Source organism: Scatophagus argus, chromosome 19 (assembly GCF_020382885.2).
Source record: "Scatophagus argus isolate fScaArg1 chromosome 19, fScaArg1.pri, whole genome shotgun sequence".
Taxonomy (NCBI): Eukaryota; Metazoa; Chordata; class Actinopteri; family Scatophagidae; genus Scatophagus; species Scatophagus argus.
The window spans coordinates 5,294,028-5,314,615 of NC_058511.1; the positions used below are offsets into that span (position 1 = coordinate 5,294,028).

At 40.8% G+C, this 20,588-nt stretch overlaps 1 protein-coding gene across 9 annotated transcripts in view; it reads right to left on the reverse strand.

Moving 5' to 3' along the window:
- lama2 (laminin, alpha 2) overlaps positions 1 to 20,588 on the reverse strand; it is a 152,818-nt gene that overhangs the window by 70,376 nt on the left and 61,854 nt on the right. For all 9 annotated transcript variants that reach the window (XM_046372362.1, XM_046372366.1, XM_046372365.1 and 6 more), the window contains 6 exons: positions 15,512 to 15,616; positions 12,691 to 12,902; positions 12,035 to 12,146; positions 11,144 to 11,257; positions 8,245 to 8,372; positions 4,666 to 4,752 (listed from right to left, as the gene is read on the reverse strand). In XM_046372362.1, the coding sequence (XP_046228318.1) occupies positions 4,666 to 4,752; positions 8,245 to 8,372; positions 11,144 to 11,257; positions 12,035 to 12,146; positions 12,691 to 12,902; positions 15,512 to 15,616 (758 nt within the window). The remainder of the gene's footprint in view (positions 1 to 4,665; positions 4,753 to 8,244; positions 8,373 to 11,143; positions 11,258 to 12,034; positions 12,147 to 12,690; positions 12,903 to 15,511; positions 15,617 to 20,588) is intronic.

Genomic DNA, 20,588 nt, shown 5'->3' on the forward strand with positions numbered 1-20,588 from the left:
ATGGGAAATTATCAGCACTGTTACAGGTGTGTTTTTGACCAGAGGAATGATTGGCTAAAAGTTCTCGTTGTATGTATAATTTATAATAAATAGACACATCACATACCCACACAGACACACATACACACACAAAAAGCCAAACCCAACATCAGAAGATATGACATAAAGTCATTAATGTCTTCAGGCACATTTTGTTCTTTTTATTTGAACTACTGTGGTAAACCTGAAGCAGAAACATCTAAATGCTACTCCTGCTACTAACAACAATACAAAATCAATATGATGCAACACTGTGTATCTTTTACAGGTTATTCTTATCTGTTTATGTATTTTATAGAAAATACATAATGAATGTCAGAAATGAATGTCTTTGTGGTGTGGCTCAAATGGTGTGCAGGCACATGTTTTAACTGGACAAAAAGGGGGTTTCTTTTGTCCCAAAAATATTTTTAAAAAAGTGGTTATTCTTTTATGTTGTTAAGTTCTTTGTATTTAATGAAAAAATGAAGTCCAAAGACAACAACAAAAAAAAACAACAACAACTCTTCATCGGTGCAATTCATGGAAACAAAGATTAAAAATGGACAATGAGACACCATTCCAAGATTTCTGTTTTTGCTTTTCAGCCTCTTTTCATTAGATTAATAATACCAGGAAGTCCAGATGCTGTGAAATATATTAACCTGAGACTGCTGAGCCGTGTCAAGAGCCACTGAAACCAAATAAAACAAGTCTAAGCTGAAATAAAGCTCTACAGGCTGAAAGAGGAATTGAGAGGAGAGGAGAGGAGAGGAGAGGAGAGATGGGGAGGTCACATAGAGAAGAGAATTGAATTTAGAAGAGGAGGGAAAAGAAAGGACACAGAGAGGTAAAGAGTCAAGAGCAGCCAGCCATTATTACCACTGACCCTCCTTGGTACTCAATAGAACTGGTTTATTAGTTTCTGCGTGTGCGCATGTTGCTCAAGTATGTGTGTATGTGTGTATGTGTGTGTGTGTGTGTGTGTGTGTGTGTGTGTGTGTGTGTGTGTGTGTGTGTGTGTGTGTGTGTGTGTGTGTGTAGTGCCACAAGTACATTCTTCTAGTCAAGTGGAGAATCGTAGTGACAGCTGTCTCACTCCTTGATAGAAGAAAAACGGAGCAAAAGTGTGCATTTTTGCATTTAGCTTTATTTACAAGACAAATCTACACTTTTATGCTCCTATTCTATATTGTGTGAGTGTGTGTGTGTGTGTGTGTGTGTGTGTGTGTGTGTGGTTACTTGGGCCTCAAGAGGAGGAAAAGGTATTTATAGTGGAGAGTTCAGAGTGTTTGAAGGAGATGTGCTTGAGGGGGGGAGTTGGACACCTGGTCAAAGTCTTCATAGTGCACAGGAAGTGGGCGGTGAGAGCAAATGGTAGAGTTACAGAGGCAAAGAGAGAGGCTGGGGTCCGAAAAGTAATGTTCTTTTATTTTTAGTGCTAAACATGGGGAGTTGAAGCCAGGGGAAGACAGGCTCTGCTCCTCCCTCTTACATTTTTTCCATAGCTGTTTACGTATTACTGTCGGTGCTGTATAAAAATATGTTCTGTTAAAAGTAGAAACTGGGTTAGGAAGTAAAATGGGACTTTCATATGAATAAACATCTTATAGTCACTTTTACAACAGGGAAATGAGATCAGATGAGGTCGTTTTTTTTCGTTTCAATATCACAAAATTTCCCAATTTCTAATAGTTGGACTTGTAGCCGCCTGAGGCTGCGAGGCTGACACAAGGTTCTGTCGTGGTGTCTTAAATCTCCTCAGTATATTCAAAGAACAACTTTGGCAGTCAGTGGAGTTAAGGAAGTATCAGCACTTTTCTCACGCAACAGCCATTTCAAATTTCTCTCTCTCTCCAGACTTAAGTCCTTCACATTCAAAACAAGACTTACCCCCTCACAGCTGTACGCCTCCAGGCACACATTATCATTTGTGCCTTATTAAAACTATATCAATGTTCCATTTTTAACATCACAGTTATCGTCAATGCGGGTATATCACAACGTCCCCTCTTCACAAAAACCTGATGAAGGATCTGATGTGTCCTTCCTGAGCTGAACATTTGAGATGTGCTGCTTTCTGTGCTTATTAAGTTTTCGGGGGGTTAGCACTCCATTGACAATGCCATTGTTGAAGTGCAAAGTCCTTTACCCTGTAAGCATGTTCATGTTCTTTCTGCATTCCTGATCAAACTGTTGACTTGAGTGGAAACTACGTACTTGACCTTCTGTTGGCTGAATGAGCACACATGTAGTCCAATATTCCACAAAAGGAGTTTCATTTCATACGACTCTTTTAGCATCTTTTTCCTATTGAAGGGGCGTCGATCACTCGAGCTCCATCTTACATGGCTGTTATATTTAATAGTCATACATGTAATAATACACTATACACTATACAGACAAAAGTACTGGTACACTTTATTACTGAATTCAGGTGTGGTATGAGGCTGGTTTCAGGGATTGGGCTCGGCGCCTGACTTCCAGTGAAGGGAAATCTTAATGCTTCAGCATACCAAGACATTTTGGACAATGCTATGCTTCCAACTTTGTGGCAACAGTTTGTTGAAGGCCCTTTTCTATTCCAGCATGACTGTGCCCCAGTGCACAAAGCAAAGCTCTATAAAGACATGGTTGGATGAGTTTGGTGCGGGGGCACCCACTATGTATTTAGAATGCAATGTCATTTAAGTCCCTGTTGATGAAGGGTATCCCAATACTTTTGTCCATGTAGTGGCTGCTGCTGTGTAACAATAATAATGATAATGATAAAAGTATTCACCACCACTGCTTCCTGTTCTCTCTGGATAAAAAAGCGATACATTAAGTGCCTCACACCTCACACCCATCATACTAACAGCTGGACGCTGTTGAGTCACCAAAATCCAAATGTGTGTTTAAAATCAGAAACTCCACTAACAAGTCAACAACATCTGGATACACTGGCAAATCATATGTAGCACTAAATGGCAGCTTACAGCTCAAAGTGTTTTAGCTGACTTGTTTGTTAGGCAGATGCATTAAACAGCTTTCAGTGAAATTCTAAATGGCTGTTTATGGACAGGAAATTGAAAAGCAGAATCACTTAGCAGCGAGTGGATGGTCTATTAGCATGGGAGGAACAGAGTAGCTTATTCTGTTAAAGCCCATAATACAGACAAATTGGCACATTACAATTAATTACGGCTAACAGCAACAAAAGCACTGTAGATAATGAAGTGCAATGGCAGGTAGTGCATAGCAGCTATCAATTAGACTAATAAAACAAGAAAAAAAACAACTGCTGATTACCTCTTTAATACTATCGTTAGTAATTTAAAATATTATTTCACTTTATTTCAGCTCCTATGCACTCTGAGTGAATGCAGCAACCAATAGTGCTGTTTCTTTCTTTCTCCTTTCTGTTTACCAGCTGTCCTCTCTCACCGACTGGAGGCACCATATGGCATCACAACGGCACACACACACACACACACGCAAACACGAGAAAGTAGACAAACAGATGTATTTCTGTATGTTCAATGACAGACACACATTTACATGTATGTGCACGGACGAACCTGGACACACACATTTGGCACACACACTGGTCTCCAAAGCAGACACCGTCGTTTCTGGAGCTTTATTCCATTAAAATGCGCATTTGCTGCATTAAAACGCACATTTGCATACACATTTCCTCAGTAATGGTTGGGCATGCAAATACATCAGAAAGCGAGGTGGTGAACTTGTACTGGTCGGGCCCCTCATTTGACCCTGGACCGTGTTGGTCGTCGGCTGGGCTGCAGTGAAGAGCAGGTGACTTTTTGTGACAGACCCGAGTCAAAAAATTGACCGTCAGTGAGTCAGTAAGCTTTCCGCTGGCAAATGAGATTTATAAAAAGACTTAACGGCAGACAGAAATCCAACTGTGGACAGCACGGCGAGGCATGTGGACTATGCAAGGGAGGGAGCTGAGGCCCCGTGTCCACCAGCAGCTCCCTCTTAACTAGCAAAAAGTGCAACTGAACATCTATGCAACGTTCTATTAGTCATCAATTTATAAATACCCACCTAACACTGACTGATATAACAAATTAGAAATTCAACTCATAATTTCAGCTGTGGGTAGGCTCAGTTCAGCATAAAAGATGTCCAAATGTACTGTTCAGTGAGCCTGGGTGTTGAAAAGACTATATTTACAGAGTTCTGCGTCACCACATGACAGTCTAGCCTGAAGTTTTTAATAAGACTAGCATCCAGAGAGACCCCTCATTAGTCCTGGGTTGGAAAAGAAGCTCACAGCCAATGGAACAAGAATGTCACTCCACTAATAAATGTGCTGTGGACCGAAAGCTAGATGGACAACGAGACACAGAGTGCTCAAAAAGAAAAAAAAAACGATTAATGAGCAGCACACTTTGTTTTCAATTGAGTGACTACAGACCGACAGACCGACAGTCATCTTCTGGAATGACAACCAGAACATTGGCTTCATTTTCAAGACTGCAATTAGGTCATTAAATATTCTTTGAACTTCATGTTCCAAAGAGTGATTTAAATGCTGTTTAACGGTCAAAACAGGTTCCTAGGTTTAGGAGTTATTCCCACTCCCATATTTAGCAGTTATAAATATTGTGTGTGTGTGTGTGCGTGCGTGTGTGTTACCTGTCACATCGTGGTCCTGTGTATCCAGGCTGACACTGGTCGCACAGCAACTCCCCTTCCTCACTTAGGTGGCAGGTGGGGCTGAAACTATTGTAGTTGACATGACGACGTGGTTGTTGTTGTTGTTGTTGTTGATGAGTTCGGTAACGTTGTCCGAGTGTGGAGAGAGGGAGGAGGAAGAGGAGGAAGAGGAGAGAACAGAGGCGAATTAAGGCCATTGTTTGTCTCCCCATGTGCTCTCACTCACACTCTCTCTCTCACTCTCACACACACACACACACACCTGTCTCCTTGCTTTCACTTTCCAGTCCTCACATTCACACTCTGTAACACACAAACACACACTTAATTTCCTCTCTCACACACCCACACGTCTGCACTTCCACACACACTCCTGAATATGAAAATGCTCTTCCTGCGTATGAACTGTAGCCTAAATGAACTGAGAGAGAAAGGAAAGACAGCGGAAAGCGGTGGTCTCATTCCCTCGTTCTGTAACCCTCCCTCTTCCATAAACTATAGATAGTTCTGCTGGCTCGGATTCCCGGCCCCGGACTGACTCACTGGCTGACTACAGGCTGGCTCACTGAGTTAGCTTGCCTGGCGACTGGATGTAAACAAAAAACTGTAAAATATATTTGCAAGTGTGATCGGGATTGTTTAAAACCAGCATCATCAGAGGGACTGGTGCAGCGCCCGTTTCTCAATGGATTTAAATGCAATTTTAGTTGATAAAACAACAACAAAACATTTTTAACTGTTGTTACAGGTTATATCTTGAATTTTCCTCAGGATCAATAAAGTATCTATCCATCTATCCATCTATATGCTGCTACTGTAGGATGGGATTACATGAACACGCGGAACAAAATCCTCAATTTCAAATTCTAGATCACAAGTATAAACTGTGATAAACTCTGTTTACAACACCAGATAAATTAATGTACTTCATTAAATTCATGCAAAAATATTAAGTCAAATATCACCACAAAGTACATGTAAACCTAAAATACCCTTACATGACAGGGAATATCAGCAGTAAGCCAACATTTTCATGTTGTCGCACGACTTGCACTTACACTACTGTGAAAGCAGGTAACTGGGCTGAGATTACTGAGATGACTGGAATGACTGCAGAGGAAATTTGAGGTGTTCAGTTTCAAAGTCGATCATAAAAGTGGCCTTATATATCATGTCACAACAGGCAACACAATCCCAACATACAAGACATCAAATGTGTCTAAAGGCTTCATTCAACACAGTCACACTATCAGAAGGCACTTCTGAAGTTACTCTGAAATGTGGCACCATTGTCCAAATGAGTTCCTCTAATAACACAACTTGTTTGGATCTTATAATCTGCATCTGATGCAGATCTACGTCGAAATATAAATAATGAGAGACAATCACGAAGACTGTTTGGAGAATATCTAAACCCTGGGAATATTAGCGCTTTTTACAAGGATTTCATTTGCAAATTTACAGTAACTCACACTCAAATTTGGTTACAACTGCATAATCAGTGTTTAACACACACATACACTCACACACACACCCATGTGTACAGTTTACAGAGAATTATAGGAAATATATCAAATATGCCAATGTGATAGGAATTTGGAAACCTGACTGGAAAACAAAGCCTATACATGTTTTTTTTCGTATTTTTTTGAGGTCATCAAAGTGTGTTTTGGAGCAATTTTAGGAAGGAAATCCAGAACGAGGTAAGTGTAGGTATAAATCATTAAGGTCTTTATGTACAGATAACTGAGCAATATACTTAAATCACATTTCTGTGGAGCAGATTTAAATCAATCAAACCTCCTTGGCGGAGAGGTTATTAAGTCACGGTGTAAATAAAGAGGAACAGCACTCGAGGGCTAAACTGATTTCTACTGATTCGCTGTAAATCGCCACCCTGCTTCCTGTGATGTAAACTAATAAGGACATCACTTTATCAGATGTTCATAAGAGCTTAGACATTACTGCTAACTGGAACAGACTGACAGGCTGCCTGGCTGGCTATTTGACCGACTGGCTCCAGTGAAGCTAACCAGACGAGAAGGCTATTTTGAGGGGCTGAAAGGCACGGCACCTTCAGGCTATTATTACTGCAGGGGTTAGAGGGAGGTAGAGAGGAGGAGAGCTGAGAGTGAGTTGTGTCTTTCTTTAGCTATGAGAGTTTTGGACAGGACGTGTCATGACTGCACGAAGATTCTCAGCTGCTGCCTGTCTGCCTGTGTGTGTGTGTGTGTGTGTGTGTGTGTGTGTGTGTGCGCCCCTCTGGTGACACCTAACACACAGCATCTCTCTCTGGTCATTTGGAGAAACTGCAGATCTCTCGCAGGGGTTAATGTCCAATCTAACCAATGCTTGAACTGCATGTTGTTCCTACTTGTGACAACATCTTTTGTTCAATCAGAAAAATCAACCAAGATCGACAGCAACTGTCAGAGTTTAGACATGAATTTACACATTTTTATATCTTTCTTTCTTGGTAGGGAAAACTGCAAGTGCAATGTCTGTACAAAAAAGAATCTCCCCTGGGGGATAAATGAAGGAATTCTGAATCTGATTTATCAAATTTGTCTGATTTTTGACCAACCAAACACTGACAGGCAGTGCTCACCTACTCTGTAGGTATCATTTTATTATAGCTGCTGTGACTGTTGAATTGTTTGTTTGTTTATTCTGCAGTCAGAAAGTTTTACACCTTCGAATTGTGATCAGCACACTGGTGGGATAAGAATAGAGGAGAGCGCACTGAGTGTACTTTTATGAATCCACTTTCCCTGTTACTGTGCTAAGTAATTTTTCATTACTTCCGCTCATAGTCATATTTTTCTGACTTGTAACCCTAACATCGAATTTGTTCAGAATGTTTTCACAGTTTCACAACTTCTTCCAAAGGCCAACTCCTCTCCGCAACCTCTATTGGAAGTGTGTTTAGCTCACTGTATAGCTTCGCGCCCACACAAGAACTACCAAGTTTATCGAGGCCAACCATACGGCCATCTTTCATGCCAACAGAAGTGGACTGGTTTAGCAAGATGTTACAACAGGGCCGGCTTAGGATCCACAATGAACACGAACTGCTAAGAATAAAAGATCCTTGCTGTAACTTGAACATAAGTGAAGTAGGCACAGCATGAGGGGTCTTCAGTAGGACAGGAATGGTGTGATAATGGTTCAAATAGCTTAATGACTTGTGGGAGGTTTGAGTTTGTTACTGCATTAAGTTTTCTAGTCGCAGTTATGTTGATTCTGTGAACAGTGATGGCATTTACACCCACAGGGATGATGTTTCTCCACTTGTATTGACGCTTCCACCTGTGGTGATAGTATTTCAGTTCATGTCATTATAATTTTTTTCCTTCTCACGGCGATGAAGCCTCTATTTGTGATATTCCTTAAAAAAAAAAAAAAAAAAAAATGCAGAGGAATAAATTATGAATTATAAGAAGGGGCAAAGACAGAGTAGCCGCAGGGTCAGAGATGCTGTGGTGTCAGCGCTGATTTATTGAAGCGTTTGATTAAATTCTGTCGTCACCAGTAGCCCGAGCATCTTCAAAAACCTACTTGTTGCTAGGAAGATTGAGCGGGCAGGTGCAGGGCTGGCAGTCCGCAGGTGACCCACGGGTGGCGTTGCCGTAGTAACCAGGTAGGCAGGTGTCACAGTGGTGGCCCGTCGTGTGGTGGAAGCAATCCTGGAGGAGACACGGCGGTTAAAAGTTCATCCAAACTGCGTGATCAGTTAACTGCAGTCTCATGAGAGGATCTGAAGCAGCTTGCAATGAACAAACAAACAAACAAACAAAGATCAGATACCAGGTTGACATTTTCATTTGCTTTGAAGAGGTACTGCATTCTAAAAAAAATATTTTAAAAAATATCTAAATTGTCTTAGAAACAAGTAATTTCCTTTCAGTTAATTTTGTTCTATTTTCTGCATTGTAAGAACTCAACGCATGTGTTGTAGGCTACTGTCATCTCTGCTACAGCGTATAAAATACTAAACAGGTAGAATCACATTAAATCTTATCACAAAATGATGACAGAGCTAAATACAAATTAAATCTTTGTAGTTAATGCCACGGGTGCAAGTTAGGATTGTGAACAAGAAGAAAACCACACAGCCTACAAGAGACCTGCTCTACTGCAGTGAAATTAGTGCCACACTTTGCTCATAGGTTAAACGTCAGAGAGCCAATAACGAAGAGGCTCAAGTGGTTACAGCTGTGCAGTAAGAAGAGCAGACATTTGTTGATATACACCGTTGTTATTAAATAAAACTGTCAGATAAAATCACTGTCAAGCAGGCAGCAGCAGCAGGAACAATCTGAGGGAGGTCAAGGTTATTGATACGGTTCAGGATTAGCATCACGTTTTGTTACCGCGGTAACGAAGCGCACAGCATTCGCAGGGACAATTCGCACCCCCATAATATCCTTCAGAACCAATAAAGGTATTGATGAGTACTGATTTAGATTGATTTTTGCTTATGATGCTAATCACTAAGGGTGTAATAATTCACTGAGCTCAGGTTTCAGCACAATGCACAACACTGGGTTTGCTATTCAACACACACACACACACACAGACACACACACACACAAAAGTCAAAATAATGATAGGACATAATATGGAATGATATTAACCTCAGCATTATTATTATTATTTTTTATTTATTAATTTTCATCTGCGACTGTTTTATTGCTATTGTTGTTTTTTTTTCGTTTTTTACTCTAAATGTGTGAGATGACCTGCAACAGCGTGGCGTCCATCGTGAATGTTGCCTCTCTGCGACCGACTGGTGACACAAATGAAAATAAGACCAACAATACCACAAGTCTGGTTTAAATCCTTCCGCTGAAACGAGACCACTGACAAACACCTGACTTGTTTTGACCGTCTTTCCTTACAGCTCTGCCTCCACCGACAGTAAAATGGCAAAACTTGAACAATTCCTCGGTAACTAAGTCCGAAGCTGCTTCAGAAATAAAGTTAATTAAAAGCACTTCTTCAGCATGACATTTCATTGGTTTGGTGCTGAATGAAAATAGTTACATTCTATTTAACATTTCAGTTTAAGATTTTATTTATTTTGCATTTTACAGTGGGAGGAAAATGTGCTTCCAACGCTGAGAGAATCAGGTCGTCTGTTGTTTTGTTTCTGGGCCAACACATCCTTGTTTTTATGTGTCCAGCTACAAAAAACTGTTGCAGTTTAGGCTGCTGCTGTGTGTGTATGAGGGTGTGTACGTGAGCGTGTGTGTCTCTTCACTGCTGAAACACACCCTGACACACACAAACACACACACTTCGTTCACCTGTAGGACCACAGCATCATTCAGTCGTTCGGCTGTAGCCATAAAAGACGATCCTCAGGGAGTGAGTGTGTGTGTGTGTGTGTGCCCATCTGTCTGCCTGCCCATCACTCTGTATGAATACATGCACTGGAGGTGTGTGTTCATTTGTGTGTGTGTCTGTGGTTGCTTGCACGCACATCTGTGAGTGAGTTAATGTCAAGATTTTCTGTTTCTTTGTGTGTGTGTGTGTGTTCCTGTTCCTCTCTCTGACATATCCCAGCATCTTCCTCATCTATAATAAAACATAACATGGTAATACAAGACCCACAACTGTGCGCATGTGTGTGTGTGTGTGAGTGAGTGTGCATTAATGTGTGTTTATTTAGTCTGATGGTAACTGACAGCTTAAGCCTGAGGCAATGTGTAGACTGGGGAGTGATGATGTGTGTGTGTGTGTGTGTGTGTATCTCCACAGTATATTTGTGCTTGAGCGTGTATGTGAATTTTTCTTTGTGTTTGTGTAAGTGTGTGTGTTTGTGTGAAGCCAGAACCCAGTTGTTTTAACCTGCACTTCCTCTGGTGGCCACTAGATGGTGATTCCAAGAACAGTGTGGGAACTTTCAAGTTCTCTCTTGAAAGCAAAATCAGTGAGTTTCTTTCCCCACATAACGTCATGGTCCGAGGGGTATTTTTTTTATGTTGCTCTGCTTTGTGTTCTCTCATTGCGTCAAGTTGACTGTTTAAATAAAAATGTCACCTCATGACGAACAGGTGACTTACTATTACAACTTAATGATGATAAAAAAGGTGACGCCTTTGGAAGTTAAAACAGAAGAGATGTCTTAGAACATACAAGAACAGGACTTGCTAAAATGATTATACTTGAAACATTCTCTGCATTTTTCAAAATATACTGCTAGATTTATATATATTTTGGTATTATCTTTTGACATTCTGTAAATATCAAAATCAAGAAAACCTTTTCATAAAAGCTTCTACATTTGCTGCTCTTAACACTTGATGTCTTCTGTCTGTTTTTGTGGAAAAAAATAAGTATCTAATTAATTCAAAAGAAAAAGTAAAGCAAGGCAAATCACTTCAGTGCTGCTCTGAGCTCTGAACTGAACCAAACGATCGGACAGACGTGTCTAACTTATCGGTCATCTTACCAGGCAGTGTCCCGTGACTTCGTGGCAATGACTGGCGTGCCCGTGGCAATCACAAGCTTCACACACGCCGCTATACAAGATCCCGTTGACCCTCCGAAAACCAGGAATACACGTCTGAAACACACACACAAGCACACACAGTTAGAAAGTCAGGAGGACAGACATTACCTGTCCTTAAGCTGCCGTAGTGTGGAGTAATTACCCTCTAATTAGCACCTCAAGGGTGCGTTACACTGTGAACGCTCCTGTGTGTGTGTGTGTGTGTGTGATTATGCCTGTTGAGTTTTAATGTGTGTATAACTGCACATGAGTTTGCATGTCAGTCAAGACTACAATAGCAGTCACTCAGTTCTGTTCTCGAACACATTTGACCTTGTTGTTTCATTTTTGTTCGAGAGGCCGTAAAATCAATCATGTAATACTACGAGTGCACATTTACACGTCAGGTATACTACAAGCAAAACACAATAAAACGAACACTTCAGGGATCGTACTAATGTTTTTGGATGTTTCGCACAGCTCATCAAATCCAGCTGAAGATGGACCACAGGGTTTTTTATTTCCAAAAACAAACTTCCTCCCAAGGAGCCATTGTTTCTTTCTATTGTGGGCTAAAAATTCACTTCGCTTTGCTTGAGGAATTGTAGGTTCTACCGAATATCACTGTGTTACTAATGTTTAATAATTTCATACTTTGAAGAATAAACATTTTGCAGTAATACTAAAACAATACATTAAAACACGTGAGTAATTTTTCAGAACGTGCACACACCGTGACTGTTTCTGTAGGTAAGAGTATTCGAGTGCCTGCTTTGGTATACTGACAGTTTACATCCAAAACAACATTTTCATGTGGCGTTACGACGAGCGGGTTTCTATGTGTGTGTTTACCTCACAGGAAGTTCCAGCATATCCAGGAGGACACGAGCAGATTTCTACAGCCGATGCTCTCCTGTCTCCTCTAGCAGATGGATTAGCTACCTGCATTGAGAATGAGTGAAGTCTACACACATACACACACACACACACACAGAAATATCAAGCATAAACATGAGGTATGTTGGTATCTTAAGGCTAAGCATACACCCTCACTTACATAAACAAGCCTCCCTCATGTGGCTCTCAAGTATTTATTCCCAGACAGCAATAAGCTTCACCAATAAAACCACCACCTACATGCTTAGTTTATACAGAGTTAAAGTCGAGTTATTCGCAGGCTCTGAGAAAGAATTGCCTGAGAGTCTCAACTCTGGGCAAGTTGTTTTGTTTCCTAACACTAATACCACCTAGTTTAAAGCTGCTTTTCGTAGTGTAATGAAGCCCGAGCGAAGACATTTCTGACTTTTTCAGAAAGACTTTTCTTTTGCATGCTTCAGTTGTCATTCACTTAGTCCTGTTCGCTCATAATCACATTGCTGTCAACGTCAGGGCTGTCAGCTGATCACATCACATCCCAATAGCACAGCGACACACCTACGCTGTCAGCCTATCATCTCGCTGATGATGACTATGTCCAGGACCGTGTTGGACTGTGTGTTTGTCTCTACCTGTACACAGCGCTGGGGTCTGTGCTGTAGGAGGCTCGGACCATCACTCTGGTCACGTTGGCTAACAGAGACAAGAAATCCCTCCGACCAATCGGCTGCGCGCTCTCCAAAACCAGGAAGTTCTCTGGGAGGAGAACGATGTGGTTGGTGCTTGGTGAGGACGGGTACACAGGCTGGCCAAACCTTCGGTCAATAATTTTGATCCCGCCTCCCTGACAGAGAAAGTAAAAAGAAACATTTTTAATTCATTTTTTTCTCTCCTTTGTTGTTGCAGTTCATTTTTAATTCCATTAATCTGGGAAAGGCATGTCCTCATAAATACAGCATGACATCTCTTTCAGAAAGAACTATGCTATTCAACTGAACAGGGGAAAAAAAAAGAGAGTAAATGTGAATGATGTGTCATTAGGTAATGAGCTGCAGTTTCTATTGACATTTTGAATGGACTGAATGCAAAGTGAATTGAGCCCGGGCCTGGTATCTGACTATCTCTTGTTGAGAACAGATCAATGGCATGTAGCAGCTAACGCAGAGTGACAACTACTGATGGAAATGGAGAGAGTGAGAGAGAGGGAGAAAGCGCTTACCAATAAACCATTAAATAAAAACTAATTGAAAGAGAGGAGATGGACGGAGGGACACAAAGACAGAAAGCAGGAGAAGAGAGAGATGCAGAGATAAAGACAGAAATATAGTGGGACAACCTCAGAGAAAACTGCTTTCATTATGCAAGGCTTTTACTGTTTATCTTTTGTTTTGCCTCACTTCTATTTATCACACCTAAAAAAAAATCAGTAATTTAATTAGTTTAATTTAAGAATAAGATTAGTACTTTCCTATACTGTGAGGAAATCCCACAAGAAGACCAAACAAAACCAACAACACATTAGTCCACCTCTCAGTACTTCACATCTTCCCCTCTAGCATCCCTTCCTTATGCGTGACAGAGAAATAAGCTACAGCTGAGGATCTCTGGGACTGTGAGAGCTTTAATCTTTTTTGTGGGATCTGTATGGAATAAAAGCAGCCTTACTCAGTCAGTATTGTTCTCCTAAAGATTTAGTAGTAGCTGATTGACAAAAAATCTGAATGTGGGGGTAAAAACATTTCCTTTCTATAGATATCTTCTTTCTAGATGATTCCAGAAATCTTGTGCCACTAGATGATATCAAAATAAATATATTTGCCATTCCTAAGTTCTCCACTCCAGATGGGCATATTTCCAATACATGCGGTGTTGTTATTAGCATCATGAAAGGCTTGGTATTCACTTTTTTTCAACTGTGCTGATTGGGGCTGATAAAGTGGGCAGGATTGAGAGAAAGGCTTGGAAATCAATAAAGCCACACAGACAAACAAAGACAGAGAGATTATTGTCTATTCAGATTCCACAATGTTACAACCGAGGCACAAGCTCCTTCCTGCGCTTCACAAAAATCACGCAACAAACAATGTCCCGACTTGATGCAGATATGCAGAGAGTAAACAGTGAAGGGAAAGAAAGACAAGACGAGACAAAGGCTGAAAGAGAGACAGTGAAGAGGGAGAAAGACGGCTGACAGTGTGTGGGTGGCTCATTATCGTCATCATTTGGAGAGGCTTTTTGTTGACAACAAGACCGACACTCTCCTCCTCCTCCCATCTCCTCCCTGTCTGTCGATCTCACTGACACGTCTTTAAATAACACCAGCTCATTGGTCTTCTCTTCTCTTTCTTTACTTTTTCACTTCTTTTTTGTTTATTTGCTTGTTCTCTCATTCCTGACGTATTCCTTTCCTTCGTTCTTCCTTTGTTCCTGTCTTTCCACACAAACGTGCACTTCATTAAATGAAAGGCATACAATATAAAGTCATAAAAAAAACATTTGTCGTGGTTGTGTCCATATTTAATGATTGGATTTTAGAATTTTAATTCTTTTCCAGCAAGTGCCTGAAAAGTAGATCTTTCCACAGATTACTGCAGATCATTATAGCTACAGCATATTCTTATACTGTATGTCTATATCATACTGTATATATAAACTTAACTTCTAAGTTCCTCTTCTTTAACATGAAAGTTGTGTGTGTAAATAATGTCCACAGCTTTGGCACACTGTGAACATGCAGAAACACACACACCAGCCTGCTTATGTGTCCGTATTTTGTGTGCATGTTACCCTCACACAAACACACAATCCTGTTCAGTGAAATAGGAGATATAAACAGTTAACTAATCGTGTTGCTGCTTCGCTTATTGCTGCCATACATCATATCACAACCTGCTCATTATAAAGACGGAGAGAGAGAGAGGACAGAGACTCTATCTGCATTTTTTAGTGCTCAGTTCAGCACTTCTCTGCCAGCTGTAGCTGCTTGAGCAGTGTGTGTGTGTTTAAGAGGTTTTATTCGCTGCTTCATTACGTGGTCTTCAACGGTGCAAAACTCAATGACTTGAGGTAGAGACAAATAATGCTGCAGTCACAAGTACATAAACACACACACATTCGCACTCATGTTCACATGGGTTTCCTGCGGTTGTGACCATTTCCTCCCACTGTAAAAACCATGCATGTGTTAAGCATTAGGAGCACTCCCGGTCAATGCCCTTGACCAAGGTGCTGCCCAGAGGACTAGAGCTTACTTCCTCCACACTGCTCTCTAATCCCGCGGAGAATCACATATTTAACGACAAGGTTTTAATAAAGGGTAACTTTAAAAGTCAAAAAGCCATTACGCGCATCGTATAAAACAGTACACACAGATGAAAGCTGTTAAGCAGTTCTTCATCAGAGTATGGAAATGCTCTATGATGTCTTTATCTTTGCGTATGTTTGAAAACTTACCTCTATGATTAAGTCAGGTTCTGAGGTGACTCTGATGGCCATTTGCTCTTGTTGGTCTATATTATAAGACACAGTGTAGACCACACTCCCTCCATAGGCCGGGAGCTGAGGAGGACAGAGAAACAACAGAGACTAGTAAGTTCATGTTACTTGCAAAACCTTGAAGCAGTAGGTCAAATTATCAACATGAATAAACGTGCTTATTTAAACTTGTTTAACTCGGGGTTTATTTGACCTCCGTGGAGGTCATTAGGCTCAGCTGAATGCTAGCAGATTTTAAGCTACACTAAGTAACTTTTGCTGAACAGAGACCACTGAGGCCACAAGTGACGAGTGCAGGATGGTAAAAGGCAGTGTGGCAAGTGGACGAGAGTCAGCAAACTGATTCAGTGCTGTCAATAACACATTGATATCTCTCTAAACTCTGATAACAACAGCTAACAGCAGGTCACCATAAGCTGCAGCTCATACCAGCCAGAGTTAGGCCGTAGCCGCGAGACAACGTACATGCTATTTCTTGTTTAAAAAAGTTACGAAGTCTCAATTTAATGTAGAGTACATTAATATTTGTCATACTCCACAGCCTGTGAAAGCTAAGTGTAGCCAAATGGAACAAACAGAGGTGGTGATCAAAGATGGCTGAGAAAGACCTTAAGATTTAGAGACAGTTTTACTTTCAAGGACTGAACTACAGGTGGCAGTACTGCGCAGATATGCTGCAATCCACCCCCAAAGGCAGGAGAAAAGAAGATTGCTCGCTAGTAAAACTGCATGTCAAAAAAAAGAGGCAAATTTAATTTCTTTTATTAAAAGTTTGGCTTTGTGTGTTTCATGAGGACAGGAAGACAGTCCATTCATCACACCAACATGCGTTTTGGGAATTAACTCTGAATATAAACATGACTGCACAGGGCATCTTTCATTGGTGAACAAATCAAAATAATACAGTCAGCAGACCAGAATAAGAAAAGAGGAAGTAGATCGCAAGACAACACATGCAATCGAGAAATATACCAACTGTGGTGCAAAGGACAGTCACATCTTTTCATAGTGCAGTCCAGTCAACAGCAACACTGCTGAACCAACCCCAACTACTGCATCTAATAATGACAGCGTTTCATTTAAAAATGTTCAAAACGTAAAGGAAAAATGAGAATCTGCTAAAAATCCTTGTTGTCTTGTGTGTGTGTGTCGGTGCAGAGTTTCTGTCGAGTCCACAGAATGAGCTTTAGGCGGAGAAACGCTGCGTCGGCATGATCCTGAAATTTATTATTCCGCTCCAACCTGAACAGTAATGGGTGGGAGACCAAGATAATAATGCCACCATAAAAACAGAGAGAGGGGGACATCGAGGAAGAGGGGGAAAGAGAGAGAGAGAGAGAGAGAGTGGAGGAAATAGAGCTTGAGACAGAGAGACACAGAGGCTGTAAGAGGTGGTCTTAATGCCTCTATAAACCTCTTCCATTCTACATCATTACTCTCAGTTCTTAAACTGAGAGGAGGAATTTCACAGCTGACTGAAAATACACACACATATATACACACCGGCGGACGTGATGGTGTACTTGGGTGGACGTTTTATTGACCAACACTTATTTTCCGTCTAACCCCATTTGCTGATTTCGACTCCAGCAGACAGTAAAGTCTTAGTTTAAACCCACAGTACGCAGCTCACACATATCAGGCACTTTGTGAGCTCGACCTCCTTCGCCACTGGCTTATCTGCACTCCTGTATGGACTCTGCGTAGACACTCAAGTCCCCCAGACAAAAGAATAAATGTAGTTTGTTCCACTGCAACAAAATAGCAGCATGATGAAAGCAAAAGACACCACAGAAGAAGAAAATGTTTCACAGGAGCTGACCAGAGCAGCAGTGTTCTTGTACATAATATGACAGATACAGCTGCCTGACTAAAACACTCCATGCAGAATTGGGTTATAATTCTCTTGCGAACAAATGTCTAAAAACTGAAACAAAAATACCAAAGTTATGCATAAGTTTGTGAGTTCCTTCCTGCAAAACACCTCGTGTTGCAAAAGTCTCGCCAGGTTTAAGTCTGTATTTCTTTTGTATGAATTGAGCAAAAAAAAAAAATACAGACTTCAGTAACACTTCTACATCAGTGGCACTTGTACTTTGCGGATGATCCTCTAACCACTTAGCACACCTGAATATAGCAATTTACTTCCTTTGAAATCATTGACATTTCTCAGAAAACTCATTTCTCTTATACCATCCGCTCAACCTGGACAACAATCAAAGCTTTTGTCAAGGCAACCTGATGACCCATCTCTACTCTGGGGGAAAGGAAATAAAAGAAACAAAACACAGGAAGAGAGAAAAGACCAGCAGAATAGCTCAGCAGGAGAGGGAAATTATTTAGAGGGTGAGGGGAATTATGGGGGTTGGAAGTGTGGGAACAATAAACACTCATACACACACATACACACAGTTACAACAGACATCAGTCAGATCCCCCTGAGAGCTCCATAAGTCTGTGATTAACTCTATTAGTGGCCAGAGTAAGGAGAGCAAGACATAATCCTCATTGTTAAAACTCTAATCAAGGACCCGATGCAGTTCTCAGGAAAGTGGACCGTTTGTCATGAACACCAGTATCACTTCATACAAGTAAATCAGCTTAACATAAAGCAAAATATTCGCTCATGACAAGTGGATTATTCTGAGAAAATGTTCACTTTCTACATTTTGTGCAGTCACAGAGGGGAACATCTACAACTTTGAATTCCTTAAAAAAATCCTTGACCTGAAATACTGTTGAAGGTTTCAGTGACATGCAGGCCAGCATCCCTTTTCCTACTGTTGTTCAGAAAGTCAGTGAAAAGAAAGTGGACAAAGAAAAAAAGAGGAGAGACGAAGAGAAACAGAGTGACAAGATATGAAAGATATGAAAATCCAAAAAAGTGGGAGGAGGTAGAAACGAGAAGAGTGAAACAAAAGATGGGGTAAAGTAGCGAGAGAGACACACACAAAAAAATAAAATAAGAGGGAGGAAAGCAGAGAAGAGAGTAAACAAGGGAAATAAAGTTATGAGATTTAATTTTCTGCCTCCGCTAAGGAGGTGGGTTTGGCATGGAGCGAGAAGAGGTGTGAATATGAGTCCCTGTCGACCTCAGTCCTCTCCCAGGGTTCCCAACAGAGCCCTGATGTAATACGGCTTTTCCTAAAACTTTAAACAACCAGGCCAGAGCTTTGTTAATGACCTACAAGTGGTAGCCTGTCCTGTACGTAATACTGCTGTTATACAACAAAAGTCAGATTTCTGCCGCAGTTAGACTTTCTGTGGGGAACAAAAAGCTCAAACATCCTTTCATAGAAAAATCTGTTAAACAAAGAAAAATGCCTTATTCCCTTTTATGTATTTGTCCCATTACACAGTATGCGCTGATTTGGTTCCCTCATAATCAGTTGTTTTCTTGTGTCTGAGATGAGAATAAATTGACAACTTCTGAACACTTTGATACTTTGATCTGATGCAACCAAAAGGAAGAAAAACATGAGACATCAGCACTGTTTCCTGACTTCACACGTGGAGGAGAAACTGAACTTTGATGATTTTAGAGGTGAGAAACCAAAAACCAGCAACTTTGTAGGTGGAGGAGAGAAGTGCAGTAGAAGAAAACTGATTGATTGTAAGGAATGATGACAGTGCTTAAACCAAAAAAAAAAAAAAAGCTATTAGTATGCAACCTCCTTTTGTGCGCACCGCATGTCAGTATCTTCAGAGAAATATGTTTGCCGGCATGCATTCGTACGCCTCAATTTTTGGAGTACAACAGAAAAGCAGACAGCGGCGACCGACGCTCTCTTCAGGAGATTGGTCAGAGAGTGAATGAGGGTGGGTGGGGGCAAAGGAAATCATCCTTCAGGAAATGAAAACCAGATTGTCACAAAAGCTTCAGAAAACACACACACACCCCCAACCCGCCCCAAATGACACACAAATACACACACACATACATACATATGCGCGCAGGTGTGTGCACAAGAGCGCACACAAATAACTCAGCGAAACAAAGACATGCACACACAGGGACATAAAAATATAAACACACACACACACACCCGGGTCGCCTTTCTGATGCCTGTGGTTGTTTGCAATTGGTATTGGGAGTTTTCACTCTGTTTATCTACCGGCTACACGCACATGCAGACACACACAGATGCACCCACAGACTGTTGTTGTTCCTAGCAGTAGGGTTAGATTGGCTCCAGATGGACCAATAGATGCTGCGATGCTGAACAACACACTGACCTTCTGTGTGTGTGTGAGTGATATACTGTATGTTGGCAAAGACAAAAAATGGAAAAGAAAAAAAAGTCTCAAGTCAAAAAATCAACAAGACCAAAAATCCAGTCTGTCAGTCTTAGCACATCTACAGCCACTGTGCTAACACGCTTTAGAAACTACGTCACTCCATCATAATTTCTGTATTAGATCTATAAGCATGAGACTAATAACATACACACCATTTACAAAAAGAAAAAGAGAATAAAGACCTGGAAAATATACCTTCAAAATGGTTTAAGCTAATGCGGATTAACATGAGAGGACTGATTTACTTCAGTGGTCACTACAGGAACATCTGTTTCATGATTAAAAAAATTATGGACTTATAAAATATAAAAACACGGTTTGGGTTCCTCCTGCAGTTTTTGAAGATTCTGCACGCATGTCCGCCGCAGAATCGTAAATTTCGTTGACAAATAACTTTCGTCAAAGTTAATGATAACTAAATAAAAACTAACGCACCAGAACCAAAACTACGCTGAAATCAATTCAATTGTTTTGTCAGTGAATAAAAATGAGACGAAAATGATTATCCAACTTAATAATCCAATTTGGATTATTTGTGAATGAAATTCAGGCAGATTAAATTTGAGCGTCCTCGAGAAACGTTGAGCACTTTTATTTTTTTATTTATTTATTTATTTTCTCCTGGTAGTTTTCACGTTGTTGCTTATACGCTGACTTGACACTCTCCTGCAGCTTCCCCCAACTGAGGGAATGTTTTCTCAGCTGTGGGACGGTTCTGCTTTCACGCTGTATGCTG